The 23133-nt window shown below is 29.7% G+C and overlaps 1 protein-coding gene across 1 annotated transcript in view; it reads left to right on the top strand.

Moving 5' to 3' along the window:
* Positions 1–1037: 1037 nt before the first annotated feature.
* LOC148282805 (cell adhesion molecule Dscam2-like) overlaps positions 1038–23133 on the top strand; it is a gene marked incomplete at its 5' end in the record, with an annotated part of 204870 nt that continues 182774 nt past the window's right edge. The window contains 2 exons of the mRNA XM_088224527.1: positions 1038–1215; positions 3082–3259. Coding sequence (XP_088080653.1) covers positions 1038–1215; positions 3082–3259 — 356 coding nt within the window. The remainder of the gene's footprint in view (positions 1216–3081; positions 3260–23133) is intronic.

Below are 23133 nucleotides of genomic sequence, written 5' to 3'. Positions count from 1 at the left end.
TGTATGCTCGGGCGTAGCCCTCAAGCGGTAGCAATATATATATTTCATCAAAAAGGCTTTGAATAATTATGTCCTTTCAATATTTTATCAATTAACATTTCAACACAGCCCGTTATACGATGTTCCATTGTATTGATAATCCTTTACCTATCAAATTCACACTTCTGCCTTCCTCCCATTTTTGTCTACTTCTGTTACCAAGAGAAAAAACTTTTTTTTTAAATATAATTCGTGCACGTTGTTGTTAGTTTCTAATAGAGCGTGTCTTATGAACACATTTTTGTGAAACTACTGGGGTGAAGGTGTAAAGTGGAATTTGCATTTTAGTGTAATTAGTGTCCTTATGAAGAGACGGGTACGCGTTGAAACCTGTACACATTGAAAAGTTGGTATGCCGTTATATACAAATATCAACTAACATTTATTGAATCTTTGAAGATCATTAGAATCAGTAAATTAACGAAATTTATACCTATAAAATTAAGAAGATAAATATCTATTCGCTAAGTTAAGGATATTGGATGTAAGACAATTGTTTGTGATATAATAATATCGAATTGGGTTGTGGTCTGCTGGCAAGTGTTGCAAACTTACGGATCAGAAGTCTGAAGTTCGAATCCCACTCTAGCCCAACTTGGTATCCATTTTCTAATAGTAAGTTATTTACAACTCGTTGAAAATGGTCACCAAAATATATTTTTTTATGTAAATTATAAGAACGCTAATATTTATTTTTGTAAAAAAAATAGGTACATAAAAATAAATATTTGTAACGTAAAAGCATATTATGTTTTTCATAATTATCTTGTAGACTAGAATTTTTTCATTTGAATTGCGTATAATTTTTACCATTTTTTTGTGACTTTTAGTTCTTGTTTTTCGATTTGGAAAAAAACGGACACAACTTTTGTTAACATCCAATATTTACATAAGGAAATATTTATTTGAGTCAGATTATTAATAACAAATCATTTAAACAACTTGCGTTTTAAAGCGCTCCCATCTTAATATCATACCTTGATGTAAATTTTCAGCAGGAAGAATGTTTATTGTTAGCAGGTTTCAAAGAAGATTGTCAAGTTGAGAGAAACAATTTGATTCCAATTTCATACTCTGATGAGCTTTTTGACTACGTTGATGAAACACCTTTTGCCGGAAATTTATTTGCTGATACATACATAGCTCGTGACTTCCTGACAGATGTTTGCTACGTACGTGATTCAACTTATGATTCACTTCTTTCAACATTCACACAACATTCGTTGGTAGTAATCAAATTGTCCCGAAAACTTGGCATACGAGCACACCTGTTTAACTCTTTTCACGCTACTGCAAACGTGACATAATAAAATACTGTATTGAGACCTGCGAAGGGCTTTTTATTGATATAAAATAAATCTGATGGCGCAGCTAGTTGTCGCATTTTTTCTGCTGTCAGAAAAACTCACATGTAAGCAGATCACGAAAGCTACAAATAACTTTGAGCAAAGGCTGATAAGTAGTATTTTTTTTAACTTATTTACAATGGAGAGTAAATGCAAAATCTTAATTTTCTTCACCCTTAAAAATAAATTATTTTCCAAACAATTGAAACTTCTTTTTTATTTTACTTTAATTTTTCTGCGCAGATCAAAAAAAAATTTATGTCTTAAAATAATATTTTTATAATAATATATAATAAGTCCACATTTTTAGCTAGATATGTTTTTAAGGAATTTGAAATGAGTTTATCGATTTTTATCTAAATATTTTTTCTTGAAAACACAAATAAAAAAGATGCCAACTGTAATAAAACTGTTGAAATATTTTTTTAAAATCTTTTCGTAACTTAATATATCAGAATTTTTTTTTTAACTCTTCGAAAGAATCGAGACGTATTGTGGTCCTGCGATAGTGACTTTTAGATCAGAGATCCTAAGTACGAACCCTGTTTAAATACAACTTGCTATTTTGCTAGCATAGTTATTTAAGACTTATTATTAAATGGCGTTATTAAAAAAGTGGATTGGGCACAAAAAAAATCTTGAAAAAAGTTGTGATATTTATTTCATTTTTCACGACAACAAACCAGGAGAGAATTACATTACAGAACACCCAGGCTTGAGAAAAACCACATTTTATTTTTTGTGTTCTCACCGGAAATCGAACCCGGAATCTTCTGTGCGTGAGTCAAACTTCTCAACCACTACACATTACTTTTTTTTTTTTTTTGCCGCCATTTGTATTAAACAATATATATAAAGCCTTTTGTTAATTGTTTAACTATGCACTTTGTTACAGAGAAATTCCAATTTTTATTTTTTATTAAAATGGTTTTAAAAAATTTATTGTATATTTTTCGCAGCAATATACGGGTGTGCATTTCCCACAAGTGACAAATATAGTGTTTATATTGGAAACTATCCACTTATTATACGGGCAAAGGGATGCGTGGGTTTTTGATTTACTCCATAAGAATAATTTAAAAAAAAACTGTCAAACTTATATTTTGTTTTGAATTAAATAATGGTTATTAAATTTACATAAATAACTTATATCTCAAAATAGTATAACAAACTCGGGAATTTTTTATTTTTATTGTAAATTATAACCTTTAAATTCTAGTTGATTGAAAGCAGTTGTATCGTTTATTTTTATTTTTTACTTTATCGTTTTTTTTTCTCCCTATTTTAATGTTTCCGTTCTTGTTGTGCAAAAAACAATCCACCCTTACATATATATTATTTCTTGGTAATATATCGTTACTAATAAATAAAATATATGTACATTGTTATTTTTGGAGGACACATAAAAATATGCTTATTTATGCCCTACTTTAATATTCAAAATATATAAAAAATTAAACTTAATAAGAAAATAATAAAAAAATGAATAAAAAGCAACAAACAAAATAAAAAAACATACGCGCAAAGGAAAGTGTAGATTAGTTCTCATCCATTGTATTAAATATTCTCAAAGTGAATTTTCCTACAAAAGAAACTCAGTATTTTTATGTAAATAAAATGTTATGTTTATAATAAAAGCTCTTTATATTTAAATTCGTTTCTTAAGACACTAATTTGATATTTATTTGATTTTCAGTGGTTGGAGCTGTCGAGCAGTCTCAGGGCCCCAATTTCGTAGTGGAGCCCCCGGCCATCCTGCGGTTCAGTAGTGACAGGGGGGCGCAGGCTGACTGCGCAGCCCTAGGCAACCCCCCTCCGATTCTCTCCTGGATTACGCACGATGATTCCATTATCTCTAACATCCCCGGTATAAGGTTGGTTTTTATTATAATATAATATAATACTTATTTTATCTAGATGAAACATATCCTGAGCATACAATGAAAAGTGTCCAAGTCAAACTTTGCGATTTTGAGTTTTGTTTAGCAGGACTCATGAATAGAACATATTATATAGGTACGTATTTTGTTTGTCTTTTAATACCTGGAATTCAAAATATTTTGACTCTTGTTAAAAGGCCGGTTACACGTGGAAAATACAATATTGTTCTGTCGCAGCACTTGACTATTGTCTACGTATAAACGGCAACTTGCAAGACAGTACATCGTTCCGAGACATTGTCAAAGAGATTGACGGACATACTATATCCGCGAAACAAATTACTCCAACCATCGCGCGCGGCCGCATTATTTCCGTATAGACGCTCACCGAAAGGACCTTGCGTGTCGCTCCCACTTATTGTTTTCCATTATTTAGTTCGTTTTTTAACAATCCCAATACATCTTGGTATAAAATGAATAATATTCTTCGTGAGATTAATCGTAATAAATGCCGTCGTGCATTCATTTTTGCAGCGCTCAAGTGTAAACTGCGGCCGAATTTTAGTATTATCTCTGGGTTTTGTCCTGCGCGGTCAAGGCTGTTTACGGATCTGAAACGTACATTAATGTTAGATGATATTAGAGCACCGTTCGCGTTTTTACCACAGTATTTTAAGAGTTCACATGTTTTGTATTATATATTTTTATTTTGCTGAACTAGCAGTACATTTAACTCCACTAAGATATGTTGTTTATTGACAATAATTCAACATATAGCTACATAAATTCACATATTTTTTGATCTTTGCAAAACATAATATTTTTCCTGATATGAAATATGTACATTATAAATTTACTGATGATTGTGATTAACCGTCGTCTGTTAATATACAAGTTAAGTAATAAAGATAATGGTATCCTTTAAGGATAATGGCGTAATGGGGCTTAGGCAAACATGATAGTCTTAAGGATTATTAATCCGTTGACCACTAACTGCTTACAGCAAAGGCCTTTCAGTACCAACTACATACTATATACTAGTATATGTTTACTTATGTAAATCGTACGTACAGGATCTTGAATATCTTTCTTCAAACAGTCTTAGTTTTAAAAAAATATATCCGCATTATTATTTTAACGAAAAGCACGAAAAACTTGAATTTAATATTAAAAATAATGTTTTTGACCAGGCACATGACAAATACAGCTTTATCTGAAATATAACAAGAATTTTAAATAAGTCGTTTTGATTCTTTGTCTAATCTAAGGTAAAAATCGTGAAGTAGGAAATGCGTTCACTTACTATTTAGTAAATAACAGCATTAATCGATATAACCTAGATTAAGCAGAACATCTACAATATTTTATTGTCAAAATTCTCGAACGGTAGCTCAATATAACTCACCTATTGTTAGATGACAGAATACCGGGAATAAATATGCATCATATTTTGATATATTTAGTTAATCTCTGCCTAACTTAAAAAATAAAGTGACCAACATATTTTTATCAAAAAGAGCAAATCATCTTCAGAAGATTGGGTTGGAATAGTTATAATTTGATTGATTAATGTATTTTGTTATTGTATAATTTCTTTAAAATATGTATGTATTTCAAGTAATTAATAATGTGTACAGTACGAGTATATTAATATTTCATACTCAATTTTTTTTTTTTTTTTTTAATATTTTTATTTCTAAGCACTCTTTATACCACAAATATGTAAATGGCAGAAATGCCGTATATAAATAAATAAATAAATAATTAATTCCAGGCCGATTACTTTTCTTTCCCATCCTTGACCCATTTTTATGGTACCTAACCTTATATCAAGATAAAAAAAATAAAAAATTAGAAAATTTGGGTTTGAAACAAAAAAACTAAATTTGACATTACATAAGATTGCATATAACATTGCAAAAATAATCATAAATCATTGGATAACTCATAGTAAATTGCATCATCCGGTGCTCAAAATTGAAGAAAATTTTCATCGTATTAAAAGTACGTCCATCGTGTTCCTTTCCTTTCTTCAAATATTTAAAACCTTTAACAAAACTGAATGAAATTCGTTTTTTCGCTACAGTCCGCTTTTTATTAAAACTTACCACAATTGAGGTTCTGAGTTCGATTCATTGAAATGTCTACATAAAATTAAAGACAATATTTTGACTTCGTCTGAATGTTTATATAAAAAAGGCACTAAATCTCACCCTCTGGGGAGTTATTAAGATTTACGAATTACAACAAAGATGACGACCATTAAGAGAAAGAAATGTGGTAGTATAAACATTTAAGTTGCCTAGCATTTTGTATAATTTAGTCAGATAAATCTCTTTACAGGGTTTCTGTTCTTAAACTTTTACTTAAATCGACAAATGGAAGAATATTTGCGTCTTAATGATTTACCCAAACGTTTGAACTTTTCAGCTAATTTCAAAAAATGGTTAGGAAATGGGAATACGGAAAAAACACAAAATGACGATAAAAATATGTGAAATAGATTGAGAAAATTTAATTATATTTTCAAAACCAATAAGGAAATTGTGCAGATATGTTTTAATACGTATTTTTAAAATGAATTTATTAAAAGTATGTCTAAAAAAACGCGACACGTTTAGCCTTGATATTTGTGATGTCAAGATTCACGACGATGGTCTATTAAAATTTAAGTGGTCATAAACAAAGTTCAAAATTTTAAAGAAGCGTGGCCAATTCCATGAAACGTTTTCGCGGGAATTTCAAATGTAAATTAAAAATGTTCTTTATGCTGCTAATAAGTATAAATGAAATCGTTGATTATATTTTTTTTCTTTCGCGGTACAGTTTTCAAAACAATACTGTTTTTCATCAAGTTAAGGTTCTTTAAATCAAAGTGTTTATTCCATGTTTTTCAGTTAATAGTTTTAATTATTATGACACAAAAACAACTAAACTTCTGTGTTTAATTGTGCAGAGGCCTTTATTAAACTCTGTTTTAAACGATGTGCTCTCCATTAGCGTGCTTTTAACGTTTCAAAGAACACATTTTTGATTTTAACGCTCCAATAGCTCTTTTGATAAAAAAAAAACTGGTAACGGCTATTGACAGAATTGCCATTTTGCTTTTTAACGGAAAACGTGTTAATTTGCTTTTGATTCGTTGGCTTAACACCTCAGTTCACATCATCTGATTTGAAAAATTAATCCTACAAAACTGAAAATAACTCAAAACAATAATAGAATTATTTTTTAATTTCAGTTAAAAAAATGAAAGATAGTACGTTTAAGATTTTGAACTAACATTTTGACGAAAACAATTTATTTTTTCATAAGTTTTGAATTTTAATACAAATTATTCTAAAATTTGGATTTCTCGTCATCAAACTCGTATTCGTACCTGATTTTGCAAAGAGCACTGGAGTTTTAAACCGAATGCAGCGTATCTCATTTTTTGTTACAGGAAGGTAATGTTATCAGTCTCACGCTTCAAGTGCCAGTACAGAAACCATGTCACTGGAAAACCACCGTTAGAAATAAACATTCCATATCAACATTCCTAGGAATAAAACCCTGGACCTTAAGCATGATGAACGAATGCTCCAATCGCGACATGACCAGGGGGATGTTTTTCCACTCAATTTTATTGTTTAGGACTTTAACCGGAGAGTAGCCATCAGGTCGAAAACCCTCGTCCGGGATTTCGGTTCTGTTTTACAGAGATAATTTTTTTTCTCATCTGCCTGGACACAGACAAAAATGATTGCTGATTGCTCAAATACAAATTTCATTTGTTTTGTTCGTTTTCAAAATCTTTAACATAGAACCAATTTTTTTATATCATAACGATCTTAGCTGTAGTCGATTGGCGATAAGGAAACCACAATGGCGGTTATGAAATTTATGCTGTTATTACAACTGATTTCAAACGTAAACTAAAATAATTTTAATAAAAATACATTTAGCAGCAGCCTGCTATCACAAGTGTCTTGAGGATTTGGCGGTGGACTTGGCTTGGACACGTGCTACGCATGCCTCAGGAGAACCTTAACCCAAGTTGTCTGTTATTTTAACCTGCGGGCTCACGCCGTCCTAGAAGGCCGTTGATGAAGATCTTTCATCCTTATTCAGCGGGACTAAGGAACGCTGGATTGACGTGGGAGGAGATGAGAGTGCGGCTGACGATAGGGTCTCCTGAAGGCAACTGGTGATGTCCACATGCTCCACTTAGGAGCGGATGTGAAAAAAAGAAGAAGTAGTAGAAGATAAATAGTTTTTTGAATAAATTTTAATAGTGTCTCAAGTATGATTCTTACACCCTTAAAAAAAAAAATATTAAGAGACTGATTTCCTGTTTTCTAAAAAGATACAATTTTTTTATTCAAAGTTAAAGTAAAAAATAATGAATTTAATTATGTTTATATTATCACTATCGTTCTCTCTGCATCGGTACTCTAAATAGAGTTTATCTTAATTATTCAACGGATAATATTAATACTCATATTTCGCTTTCAAGGCTAAGTTTGTTGTGAGTATTTTCTTAATATTTTATGATCATTTGATTGATGTAGAAAACATGGGAGCACCTACCCAGTTGGAGGCGGACAGAAGAAAACGGTGTTGTTACTTCAAGTTTATTTATTACATGATGAATTAACGGAGTTACAACGTAAATGTTTTACCTAAGTAACTAATTTACTGAACTAACTTCATAGTGGGACTGGCTGAGGTTGTCCAAACTTACTAATAAAAGATGCTATCACTTAAATCGGTAGTAAGGAGGCAGTAGGGACCATCTGTAGTTTTCAAAAATGTCCAAGAGAGCTGAAAAAAGACTTTATTCAATCTACGCACTAAAATATTACCTTTTTAAATATCGGTTTTGTTTTTTTTTTGTTGAAAACTAAAATACCAAAAATATTACAGATAGCCTAATTACCATCTGACTGCCAATATATGCATAGTTATTGTACAGTGTTTTTTTTTATTTTGCAGTGGAATTTTTGAGGACGTAAACTGATTCCACGTTTTTAACTTTTTTTAAATCTTTTTATTTTTTATTTTTTTTTATCAATAAAACATAAAATACAAAAAGGATATATTATACTCCCAGGAGTTTTTAAAGAAACTCATTTGGGACCGTACATAAGAAAAAAGTTTTTTTTTGACAATACATAATATCATACATACTAATACATCCGAAATTGAAAGAAAACATTATTGTTTAAGAAACATAAAACACCATCTAAATAAATTACATAAATAATTATCACTATCAAAAAGATTAAAGAAATAATTTTTAATTGCGACACTTCTGGATTTTTATTTAATTTTTTGTGTTTCATCGGGCAGTTTATTATATTTGCCAATATTTTCCAAGGACCTACAAACTTAGACACATGAAGACACTTTTCGTATCAGCAATTTGTTATTAATTGAATGTGATCAATTATCAATAATTTATTATTTGCACACAGAAAATATTACATTATATTTTTGTTCTGTCAGGTGAGAATTTCTGCTCGTTTCCGGGTGAACTTAAAATCCCACAGGATTGATCTTACCACACACACGGTCTTTTACCAGTGTTTCACTTAAAGATTTAAAATATATGTCAAGTGTTCTTGAATATCAGTAAAATCATGATTGGAGTTTATTTTAGCAATCCTGAGTCAGTATTGAACTGTAGTAAGCAAATACACAACAAAACCTATAATGCCCTAAAAATAAAACAGCGATACGCAATATTCTCCATTTCCGGAAGAACTTTAATAAATAACGAGCCCTCATTAATCTGTAATGCCCACAGTTAACCAGAATCCACTACAAGGTAACACTTAAACGTCTGTACGTAAAGATGTGTATTAAGTTGATTAACGCCCCTTGCGGTAAGTGGATGAGAACAAGTGTGTGTTTATTTCCAAATGCTACCCCAAACTCTGAATACAAAGGCTATATTTTATCCAAAGCTGCCGACATGTTTCACCAGTCCACCGTTATAGAAAGCCGGCATTGAATAAAAAATGCATCGAAACAAATTAACAAGAAATCTTCCATACGAACAAGTTTTTGTGGGTTTTCCAAAATAATGATTTAATCATCTTTTGAACAAAAATCATTGTTAATTTGATAATGTATCCAAAATAAAGCAAGTTTATTTGATTATAATTCTACTTTATTTTTTAGAGTTTGTTTAAAAATGTCCTAACAAGACGAAACGCGTCACAATATACCCTTTGTATATTTTATAAAAAATAAAGTAGAATTATAATCCAATAAACTTGTTTTATTTTGGAGACATTACTTAATTAAATATGGAATTCTACCAATTGTCTGCACACACAATAAATAAAATAAAAAAATCATTGTTTTGATGGGGTTTTCTTTGTTGACAATGAGTAAGTACTTTAATTAAGTAATTAAGCATCGATTTTACCCTTGTGTATCTATTTTTTTTTCTTGGGATTATTTTTGGAGCTTTTTTTGTGATTAAGTTAATTTCTTTCAAATGTTTGGATATCTGAATTTTTTTTCGTGATAGCTTTTACATATTTAGAAATGTTAATAATAAGTATGTAAATTTTAATGATAATTATATGTACGTTTACATAAGGACATTCATGTGTTATGTTTGTACTATTTTGAGACTAAAATAAATAAAATAATAAAAATTTTCAAAATAGAGGCTTTTTAATATCCAAGCCATGGGTATTTGAACATTATTTTACTGTCACTTTCTCGCTTATCCTCCTCCGATACTGTGCAAAATAGACAACTGCACTTTGAATTAATTTTACCTAACTAAATTTGACGTTTGGCTGTACCGTTTTCCGCTCTCTTAAACTGAACTAATTTTGTTATTTTTTTAGAGAAAGATTTTTAAATTTAAATTTTCTATTTTTTTTGTATTTTTCAAAATGATTTATCACATTTATATACCGTACGTCCCAAGACAGCACAAAATGTTTTTTTTTAGAGATTTTTTCACATACATACTAAAAAAAGTGAAAAAACTGTATGTGATTTATACAAATAGCTTAAGTGGAGAACCATTTTTAAACATTTAAAAATAATTGTATTGTAATAAACAAATCCAAGAAATACTTAAAGATGGACATGTCAAAAGTCGGAATAATTGGCGCGCGAGCATGAAAAGATGTATGAATGTAGAGGAAGCGAGGTTTGTATGCAAAGATAGAGTGTTGTGGCGTTCGTTCTTCTCTGCCTACCCTTACGGAGAAACAGCGTGATGGTTTGTTTGTTTTTAAAAATAATTGATTTGGGAAAACCTAATAGACCTGGGTTTGAATTTCGAATATATGATTCTTGAATTCTATTGATACGATGGTTGTTTGTTACCTACTAAACATCGGGTTATGTCGACTGCCTAGTAAGTTCCACATAAATTGCTAAATATTTATCTGCGTTGATATCGTGTAAAAATTGTCTCGTGAGAACGTTTTTTACTTCTCGCTCTTTTTAGACAAATCTCCAGACTAATATGGTATGTGTTATGCACAGAAAGAGTAAAAGATTGTACTAACAGTTTTATTATCTTTTATTGATACAAAAGATAGAATATATAAACTCAACAAAATTTAATATAAAAGAGAATGAAAATACTTAATATAAACATAAAAATCTTATTTGTAAAACGTAAAAAAAATCAGTAAAGAAAAAGTATGAAATCGTAACAATTAAAATTAAATCAAGTTTTTGTCTAAAAAACGTGTGTCACCGAACATAGCCAAAACGCTTCTCCTGGTGTCCGTCGCTTGGACCTGGCGCGCGACGTCTCTATAGTGTTGCCACAATACCATCAATCGTTGCCCTAAACGAGGTTTTTTTTTTTTGAAATCATCAGCATGTTATCATATATCGTTTGCGTCTTGTATTTTGTGACAAAATTAATAAGTACCGCGGATACATACATTTTTATGGTAACTGTTATTATTTACATTAAATGGAACGATTTTATGGAAGCTGGTTCTAACTTCCTTTACAGTAATCATATTCTAGAAGATGTCTGTATAGTAGAAAAAACGGTACGTTTTTGTTAAAGTGGTTAAAGTTACCAGACTGCCATAATACCGTTCTGGATAAAAAAGTTTGTCATTTAAAAAGTCCTATACCATCGCTCTTCTGTTTTTTATTATTTTTTATTCAATGAGCAATGGCTATTGCTAGAAGCTGTTTGTAGTTTGCAGATCTCATGTCCCCCTTAATCCACTTTGTAGTCATGGGAGGCGATTATAATTGGAAGATACGGAAGAAATATCTTCACTATGACGGTATAGTTTAAGATAAATTGATTACAAAAATACACTGTTGACCCTGTATCTTCGAGTTTTAATGTAGGATCATCGATAGTTATCGAGTGTTCCTGTATCCCACGGTACACATGTCTACATGTTGGAAGTGACAAAAATCGTATTCAAGTCAGCATTTTTTTCATTTAAATGCTATTTATATACAGTTTAAATTGTTTTGACGTGGCCGCTTTAGGATTTAAACAATCGATATGGTCAAAGGGTATGCCTCAAATAATTTGACGTTTGGGATGATTGAATGCGCCTGCACCACAAGGTGGATATGGCAACATATTCTGTTAAAATATTAGCACTATGGAAACAAAAATACTACCTAGATGTTTTAAAATATTTCCATGTAACCACTTATCAAATGTGAAATTTCCCTAAAATCTTGAATACAAATAACAAAGCGTAAAAAGTAAATAATACAGAAATATTTCACATAAGAAAAGCTTTAAAAAATAATGTTCCTTAGATCAAAAATAAAAAAACCTCTCAATATAGCCCGTTATGCGATGTCCCATTGTAATGGTCATGATGTCAACATACGATGTTCCATTGTTAAGCCCCTCCCTCCATTCCGTCCTCCTTTTTTTCAACTATTTCTCAAACAACATAAAATACTTTCATAATCTAATCAGTGCACGTGTGTCCTAAATAATGCATGTGCTTATTGAAATGCATGGCATGTTGGTTTTATATGTTTGTGCAACAACTATGGTGAAGGTATATTGTGGGTTTTTCATGCTGGTTGAATTAATGTCCTGACGCAGAGACGGGTACGTCTCGAAACCGGTAGACAAAGAAAAGTCGGTAAATGGTTATTTACCAATATTTTAGCAAACTTTATTGAATGTTTGACCATAATGTCAGTACTTTAAATATTAATTAAAATACAATCATTTCAATGTTTTTCACAGATTGCCAAATCTTAGCGAAAACATATATCGACATGATGGTTAAACCGGTTTTGTAATACCGGCGCTTAGTAATACCATCTCGATATTTACGATAAAGTTAGCGTTTGTAATCGCGTAAATGAAAACGGTAATGTTTACCGCGTGACCGCCGTTTGATAAATGGATCTCGCAAATTGAAACTCACGTTTGAAATGCACAATGCAACCACTTCAAAAGGTATCAAACAAAACCACTTCAGCATTCCGTATTTAACTCTGAACCATTTCTACTTCCTTTGCCTCGATTTTATTGTATATTGTAAAACTATTTAAATAACCTTTTCTACGAGCTGAACACGGCAATGCTTTGCTATTGCTAGATTTTAGGATATACTCGAATATATATTTAATCAACACAATCGAAAGTTTGATATTAATCATTGTATTTAGTCCAAATTAAATATGTACGTACACATGATTATTTTTGTGTTTCGGTTAACATAAATTGTAAGGACAGAAAATATTGATAAATAGTTTTTTAAACATTATTTTTCTGTTACTGTCTTGCGATGCCTTCCCGATCTTTGGTTAAAATAGACAAAATCGACGTTTCGTTGTTCCGTTTTCCGCACCTCAAAAGTCAACCGATATTGTTATTTTTTTTAGACAGAGTACCAGAATAAAATTTTATGTATCGACACGTTTTACGTTTTTGAAAAAAGTTTGTTTACTGAGCTCTCGAAGAAAGCAGATAAAACTGTTGCTAGTTCCCATAAAAAAAAACATTTTTTGAAAAACGCAGATGATTTATTTTTGTTACGAAAATAATATAATTACATAATACTGCATTGAAAAAATATATTTTTGAAAGTCTTTTTATGAAAACCCTTGATATAGCATGTTTGAATTGGGTTTTTGGGTTAGAAGGCGTAAAAAGATTCTTATACCTGTCGCAAAATGAGAAAAAAAAATACGTATGAAAAGTTGGCACTTAGTGTGTTAAGACGGTAGAAAGTTTGAAACTAATAATTTAATTATTTATTGGACGTACGCCCTAAGACTGTTTAATTTTTTTTCTCAAAAATGTTTTTTATCAATTTTGATATATCGATTGGACAGTTCTTGACACCTGAAGAAAATGACTGAACAAATAGGTTCATAAAAAAACAGTAAACTTAATCCATTTTGAGGTGAGAATAAAAAAAATTTAAAACTTTAACATACTGTGTGAAAAAACCGCTTTGAATCAATGTATTGTAACCTTAGGTAAGAAAACAATCGCCTTATAATGTCTTTTTTCATTTAATTAAAATTAAATATGTGTCTTGCCAAGTGATTGAATCAGATAGCATATCTTCTCTCAAATAAATGTGTTATATATTTTTCCTAGAGTACGCAAAATTTCGTCATTTTCGGAGATCCTGATGGACAAAATATTTCATTTAAAATTATATAATATACCTAATTATCTGAGGTATATTTTTTTCTTATAAACTAAAGTTTACTAAAATATTAAAAATAAATGGTGGTAATATTCATAGCGGTTGCCGAGATATTGAGGATTTAATTTCAATTCGCAACGCCAGTTACATCACAGGAACGGGTGGGTTAATATTTCTTTTATTTCCGTTATATTTTTAAGTCAACAGGTTTTTAATATCCCCGTACTACTTATGGTTGTCAGACTATTTTTAGTTTTATTCCCAGAAGAAAAAAAGATATTTTATTTTGAATAAATATGTTGTGTCGTGTTTAAACCGAATACAAAGGGTGGGAGAGCAAGAAAATAATTCTTAGTATTTTTAATATTGAATTCTTATATTTATACTGCTTGTCAAAACACATAAAAAGCAAAAGTACTTTTTTGTGAATTAGTAATCAAAATTTTTCATACAAATATAAAAGGCTAAATACGAAATAACATGGAAAAACATAAAATTTGTAAGGCTTAAAAAAATTATTGTTCCTTTATAACCTTTCAATATAGCCCGTTGTACAACGTTTCGATGAAATAGCCACTCTATACCTAGCGAATTAGGACTCTTCCCCTCCTCTTTTTTTTAGCGGTTGTTCCCACAAGATAAAAAAAAATATATATATATATAATTAGTTCACGTTCGTAATAGCTTCTAATAGCGTATTTTCTATCAATCAGCACGATAGTTTTATATTTTTGTGAAACTATTTCAGTAACGGTAAGGTTTGCATGTTATTGTAATTAGGCACGTTTCGAAACCGGTAAAAATTGATACGTTGGGAAGTGGTTATATGCAAACATGTACTAACATTTATTTAAATCTTTGATATGAAAATTAATGCTTAAAATGTTAAAAAAATAATAATCACATATTTGAGGTTAAATATCGTCGGTCTAACTTGTAAAACTCCCTTGCTTACTTTTACTGACTAGGAGATAGTAAAAACAGTTTTTACTTCAGTAGCGAATCAAAGTGAAGTTTTTTCGACATATTTTAAAAAAATACATTAACACTGTACGCAAAAAGTATCATTCTTGGCCATTTCTGGATTTACGAGTTTTACCAAGATGATATTATGCATAAATTGTGCCTTTATTTTATTTGTCTTTTGTGAAACTTCATCTTTTAACCAATCCAAAAATGTGTTCTGGCAAAATATCAAAAATGAGGAATTTCAGCCCTACGGGAAATTGGATACAAAAGATTTCTTACGCGCGGTAAAACTTAGAGCATCAAATTATACATAAAAGTTTCCTGAAAATGTATGAATTAAAAAAAACGCATTACTTTGAACGACGTCACAAGTTCATTTGAATCAACCAATGATAACAAAGAAGTGGAAGATTTACGGTTTACTTACCGTCAACGGACCAATCGGCAGAACTGACCGAAAAGAAGTGGAAGAGAACGTCATACCTAAAACGCGGAGTAATTTCAGAAATACAAAACTTTAAAAAATCATAGCGCTACACGATACATATTTTTTTTTTTCAAATTTTGGCTTGGTCAAATAAAAAAAAAAAAATAACCTCTGAGCTTCCTCATTGTGAATTCAATGAATAATTTGATCCTCACTTGTGTGTCGTGTAAATTTAACGTATATATTTTTAATGTATAAAACGTCTTTATATTTGTATAAACACAATTCGTTTATACAAATATAATATACTTAATAAAAAGCTTTAATTTGGTTATATTATTTATTACTTTCACGAAGTTTTATTTAAACTTTACAAATAACAATTCAATTTTTTTTTTCAAATTTGTCTTCGTATTATTTTCCATAAAATTTCAATAATTCTATTTGATTATGTCTATATCCAACTTTGCTTAATTTATATTTCATTATTTAAAGTAAATTATTTATTTTATTTTTAAAATAAAAAAAGCATTTTTCGATTTCTGGAATGACATTTAACATTCATTTATTTTGAAATTCGTACAAACCACTTTTTCTTTCGAGTTATACGTGGACCTTATTTTTCGTCGATTATTTTTAATGTTATTAATGTTTTGGATTATGATTATTTACACCACTCTTGTTTCTCATGTAATTATTATGTATTTTAAGAAATTATATTTGTTAAAAAAAATACTTTTGTTTTGTTTTGTGAACTACTTTATTTGTTTGCACAACCGACTAGTTTCGGCAAATAAAGTGGTTCGCAGAACAAAACAAAATTATTATACAAAATTATACAAAAATATTAAAACATTAAAATGATCCACAAAGTTAATACTACAGATATCCAAAATAAACCATAAAGATAATTGACGTTTAAAATTATGTATAAAATTATTTGGTTCTTTTATTAATACCTACAATATGTCTATGTACTTGTAGTTTTCGCAAATGGTTTGGGTAGGTAGGAAGAAATTGACTTAAGGCAATATCCCCGCCTTTGTATGTGTATAAAATGTTTATCCATGTAAAGCGTCAAATAAATAAATACTTTTTTTCTTGTTATTTCTTATGGCTCAACATAGACACAGCCAAAAAAGCCATAATAAAATCGTAAATTGTTAAACAAGTGTAATTATAGATTTATAAATTAATTAATTAATACTGTGATGTTAAAGGCCTAAGGGCATTTTAAATGAAGAACGATTTACTACGAGGGTAAATTTTGTATTATTGTTACTATATTTATATAATTATTTTTTTATTGTTTCTCAAATTGTTTTTTTCATCTGACAGATTATTATTTCCTATTAAAAGTAGTTTCGGCGTACATTTCTCATCGTCGAAAAATCCCATTAATTCTCCAGTCACTGGGTCCTGTCCTGGCTATATCTCTCACCGCAGTAACGAGGACAGACGAGTCAGCTATACCAACTCTGACCACGAGGGTTGAAGAGGAGACATCAGTTATCCATTACGCTAAGTTGGCCCGAAGTTGGAGTCCGACACACAATAGATGACGAGCTTTGTAGGAAGGAATTGCGCGCATAAATAGGGACAGCAATTGGGATTGTCGACCACAAACCCTAGAATATTCCAAGCGTTTATACGAATAGTTAATTTTATTTTCAAAAAACATTATAATGACACACATTTTATGAGACTACGCATTTTTTAAAAACTTTAAACAATCATAAGTTAAAACACAGAACCGTGTCATATCAATTTTTTCTAAGCATGGGTCATGCACACACTGTGATTTTTCTAATGAATCTCTAGATGCTTATTAATGTTTAGAAAACTTTAAAAAAACATTTTTCTCTTCATGTGATTTTTGTTGAAAATCAACCTTTTTGTTTCGGAGGACAGAATAGTGGTATTCCCAAAGATTTTTTATTAGAAATCATAGTAAAATATTTTAAATGAATACTTATTTTACCAACTCGACAAAAGTATACCTATCCATTAATTATTATGGTTTGATTAGTTTATTTTGCGTATTGGATTTACGTTGTTAATTGAGAAATTTTAGAAATTAATGATGTTTAATTGATACATTTAAAATTATATCTTGGATTGAGAATTTAGACTCATTAGAATTTAAAAAATAAAATACTCCGTTGAATTAAATTAGTTTTAAATAAATGTAACTAATTATTCCTAAACAAACACAAGAGATTTCTTTAATTTATTTTATTTTATGTCTAAGGTAAGACCAAAAATACTAAAACTATTATATTTAAAATCTTCTGATTCACTTTTCTGATGTATCATGAATTAAAAAAAAAGATTACCAGTTATAATTGTAAATTTTAAATGCAGATACTTAGAAGTTACTACGTAAATAGTTCAAATAATTAATACATTTTAAAAATTCTACTATTTTTGAATTGTTTCAATTTAACCTAAAATATATTGAGTAAATAACTCCCTTTGATTACTGTGTTATTTTATCGTTTTCGGACGAAACATTTTATTGATTATCAACTTATGCACCTGAATCTGTGATATAACTATTTCCAAAAATGCATTTTTTATTATTATTTGTTATTCCCGAGATATTAATAATTAAGTTCAATTTGAAACGACTTTTATATCTCAGAAACGAGCGGATTGAAGTAATGTGTATTATTATGTCATAATAATTCTACTATTTTAAAATTATTTCAACGTAAAAATATAAAACCTGTTACATACCTTGAAGTGGTAAGTACTTAAATATATAAATTCACTAAGACATTAAAAAAAAAACCACCTTAGAGAGAGTCATTACAATTTCTCTTCAGTCATACTCATGTTTTATTTAGTCATGTTTTCCCGTGTTTTGATTCTTGAAAATCCCTCATTGTTCTCAATGTTTCCTATTTCTCTCTCCATTCATCTTGATTGTGGACGTAACTTGACGTATCATCGAATAGGGGTCGAGTGTCACATCTGCTCTAAGTTTTGTTTGGACAATATCTCAAAATAAAGGCGAAATTCCTAATGGAAATACCTTGTCGTTAAGATGAAGTTTCATATTTACTTGGTCTGTGGTAAATTAAGTTTTCAAGATGTGTTCATTAAAATAAAATGTCAAATAAAATATTCATATTTGAAAGTGGTACACCAAATGCGATGATTAGTAAGACAAATTTTAGCCAGATAGTCAACAATCAATCTTTTTTTTTCGAAAATCAGTCCAGCGATTTTATGGATTTCCGAATTTAAAAGTGTTTATCTGTAACTCAGTAATAAATTTGTTGATTACTTTCATTTTTTTTATCGTACATTAAAAATAATAAAACATAAAACGGATTCAAACCATTATGAAGAACTTCATCCCTACGGAAAATCGGATACAAAAAATGTTTTCTGAAGTGCGGTAAAAATTCATTGAATTTTACAGCAAAGTTTTGTGAAAATTTACGAAAAAATAAACTTATTAGAACGACATCACTTGTTCATATGAATCATACAATAATATTATATATTTGTGTATCTGAGAAGTATGTTCACTAGGGATGGAAAGACTGAGAAATATATTAAAAAGAGGGTGAGTGCCGGGAACATGGTGAAGACCAGTGGTGAATGGTGATTTTATTTACAGGTAAGCTTTAAAAAAATATCATACCTTCATAGTAGGTACATAATATAATGTAAGTTATATATAGTATAAATTGCTATTTTTTCTGTGGTTCTGTGTGATACAAAACTCTCATCTATGAAATCAACTCAAACTACGTAACTTTGTGATATATTATATTGTGTATATATAATATCCGTTAATCTAACACATAACTCATATAAATTTTTTAAAAATTAAGTCAGGTTTAGATCGGGTTGTGGTCCTGTGGCTAGTGTCTCGGACTCACGGACCAAAGGTCTGTGGTTCAAATTTCACTCTACCCCAATTTGATTTCATTTTTAAATAGTGAGTTATTTACAACTCGTTGAAAATGGCCCTCAAAATGAAATATTTGGGTAAAACATAAAAACGCAAATATTTATTTTTCTATTAAAAAAAAGGATACTCTCATTATGATTAAAATGTCAACTGGCCGATTTGTTCTAGAAATGAATAATGCCAAAAACAGCCGCGTCTAGCGCCACGTGTGTTGCGAGTCATATGTCAAAAGTATAATCGCAAAGAAAAATAGTCCTTAAGAAATATTGTTTGAAATACTGTTTTCCAAATCAAGAATCTTCAAAAAATTGGTGTAATCTGCAAATAAACTCTAGAAAAAAATCTCGATCCTGGATTCAATATGATCAAAATACAGTATACTTATTTGTATGAAGAAATAAGCTGGAGTAGTCAGCTAGTTGCTTGTCTCATTGCTGGCGCAGGGCGCGTTTTATTAATATTTTTATTTATATTTGGAGAAAAATACAAATGGTGGTATTGATTCATAAGAAATTGTAATTTTTTGTTAGTTATTCTGTTAATAAAGTCACCGTAAAACATTATTATGGATAGTCATATATAAAGGAGGCAAAACTAGCAGTTCACAATGGAGTTCTAATGAATGGAAGCGAAGTATGGAATCGGAAAAATAATTCTGAAAGTGAAATAAATGATTTCTAAGTGCGATCCCTCAATCAAATGTGTGGTAAAATGATGTATGATAGGTGCAAAAATGTCGAGATCTGTGAACTGTGTAAGGCTGATACATGCATTATCGACAGAATCAAGAAAGAAGTGCTGCGTTGGTTTGGACATGTAGAGCGAATGGACAGCGAACGAACGGCTAAACGGATCTACGATTCGAATGTTGATGCATGCAAAAAACGAGGAAGGCCGAGAAAGACATGGCACGATCAAGTCGATCAAATGCTTAAAGATGGAATAAAAATCAAAAAAAAAAAAAAATTTAAAAATCGCAGAACTTTCTCATTGAGAAAATATCTCATAAACTTTTTAAGAAATTGTAAGTGCTTTAGATTTTTTACATATGGTAAAATGTATGATATTTATGCCAAGGAGTAGTTTTCACGTTTTCAAATGCTTTACTGTTAAGAATATTCCCTTTAATATTTCTTGAGTGCTAAAGAGAAAAAATCTATTTTTAATCAGAAGATTGAAATTCTTGGAAAACATTTCTGGAACTATCCATTAGTACTTTTATCGGATTTGGGTTGGGCAACTATCTTATTCTACTTGGATATCTTATTCGGTATCTTCAGTTAAATTTTCACAAAAATCTCTATGAAAATGAAAAAAATATCTATTATTCATAATCATTCAATATTAAGGTAGCCATAAACAAACCAAATATTAAACTAGAGATTTTTAAGCATAAAGCTAAGAAATTCGTTGAAATACAGAAAAAAATCATAAAGCAGTGATCTCTTTAATTCGAACAAATACCCAAGCGTGGTATTAATAACACAACGGAGCATTTAAAACAATTTCGTTTTTACATTTCAAATATGTTAATTAAAAAGTACCTTTAAATCCAAATGTTTACATACTTAACTAATTAAATCATTCAATTAAATTAACAATACAACACAAATGTAATTACACTTTACATAACACGATTTGTTTTTTTTTTTACATAAAAAAAGATGTTAGATAACAAAAGTTCAACAATAATTATGCAATTAAAACTTTAATAAATAAAGACTACTGTGATGTTGAACTAAAATAAAAAAGTATAAATATGAAAAAATAAAATATCTACAAACATGTTTATAAAGAAATCACTAATATGAATTATTATACGAAGTTAGAGAGGATAATCCATGTCCGCTCCCTGGGTGGAGCATGTGGTGACCATGAAATCTCTCCAGCCTACCCAAGTCAGATCCGCGTTCCTTGGTTCAGACGTGAACTGCCGACAAACTGTCAGTACTGGACGTCAAGGATCGCCAGAACCAGATGCTTTGTAAAGTAGGCAAGCGTAGTTATATTGGTTATTATGGTAAAGGCTCATGAGAGGCATCCGTAATAATATATCGAGGCTATACTGAAAAAATGCATTGAGTCAACAGTCTTTATATAATTTAAACATTATTAAATATTGGTGCAATATGTTGATTTCAAATTTTTTGCTTTCCCTATAATAGAGATTACTTTTTCAAATTAATAAAAAAAATAAAGAAAATTCTGGGAGAAATAATGCGTTGAAAGAATAAAAAAGCTTAAAATGCGATAATTTCGGAACTTGTTTTAATTTATAAATGCATTCAGTCAGTAAAGCCTTGATTTGGCCCATCCAGCCGTATCGTTTCCCCTTCATTCCGGTTGTCACCGGAGGTTGCTGCGCCTGTTGTCTTATTTCTAATTTTTTTACGAATTCATTTAAATCATAAAACATTACCTATTTTTTTGTATGAGAGTTATATATTAGCCTCTGCAAAAAAAAAATTATGTGCAATAGTATTAATAATATTATTTTGTTTGTGATACAGTTACAAAAAAAGAATTAAAAATAATTACAAATGTAAAAAACTATAATAATCTAGGACAATAATTAAAACCCATTAATACCTCTCGACAAAAATAAAACGTTTTTAAATTATTCATGTGTGAAATACGTACTACGTGAGATTTAACCCTTTCAGTCTAGATGTTCATTCAAATAAACCCGATATTTAAGTAGAATAAATATAAAACAACTTTGTGTAAAACCATTTTTTTTTCTACCGACTGGTTTCAAAGCTACACAAGCTTCTTTACCTTAGTATACTTAACTAATGAATTCTATCTTATTTTATTTTTTAAAGTGTATTCTAAATATTACATCGATACATATAGAGCCAATAAATTAAGTATTTTTGTCATGTTGTCCTTAAGAAGGGAAGTGTAAAGTGAGATGGATATAATCATTAAAACTAGACAGAAGTGGACTCAGGGAAATATTGTTTATTTGGTTATTTTTTATTCTGAATCCCTTTTTTAATTTCTGATATTTGTTGTTTCATTTTTAAATTTTATTTCCGATACATCAATTTATTAATTTTATGCTTTTTTATAAATTATGTACGAAATTTATGATTTCTTTTCTCTCGTACTAACCGAAATTAAATAACGGCGAGCTTATTTTTCAATTACAGAAATTCCTAAGTGCAGCTCGTTCGAAAAGTTTATTCTTTAGTTTGACAGCTTGCTTCTGGCTGGTTTGTTTGTTTATCGAAAAAATTGTCATCTTTCCGAATAATATTTAAGCCAAGTTGTTGATATATTTAGTTGAAATTTAAATAATTTAATCGAATAAAAAGACATTGTAAAATAATAACACATTTAAAATGAAAATTTTAAATTCATTAACAGTTTAAGACCCATAATTCATTGAAAATGAAAGTGAAATATTTTAAGAAGTATAAATTTTAAAAAAAAAGTTAAAGTATCCTAAAAATTTTCAATTAATTCCATTAGTAAAAACACAACACAAAATGTTTTTGTATATCCACAGGAATTATTTCAGGTCTGAAAGAATAAAATGATTTGCCATCTACTACGTTATGATTTATTACCATTTATCTTATTTATCATATAAATGTGGTTTTGCCTGCAAAAATCAGATCTCGAAATTACAATTTCTTCAGAACTGAGCTTTAAGAAACATTCTTGGACTAAAATGGGATTCCCATGTCAGGATATCAACCGACAAACAAAGATACTTCCTTTCAAGGTGATGCCACTGCATGACGTAACCAATACTATTTTGAATATCATAAACTTTTCTGCACACACAAATTTAAAATACACATTTGGTCATGATATTCACAATTACAATACGCGTTACTCAGGGAATCTTCTTGCAAAATTCGGTAGTAGGTCTTTGGAAAATATTTGCCATTCCAAATATAAT

The sequence above is a fragment of the Micrasema longulum genome, unplaced genomic scaffold, assembly GCF_059751315.1.
Source record: "Micrasema longulum isolate JH-2025_06_02 unplaced genomic scaffold, ASM5975131v1 h1tg000288l, whole genome shotgun sequence".
In the NCBI taxonomy this organism is placed as follows: domain Eukaryota; kingdom Metazoa; phylum Arthropoda; class Insecta; order Trichoptera; family Brachycentridae; genus Micrasema; species Micrasema longulum.
The sequence above is the reverse complement of the archived record's forward strand: the minus strand, read 5'-3'. Positions and strand labels throughout refer to the sequence as shown.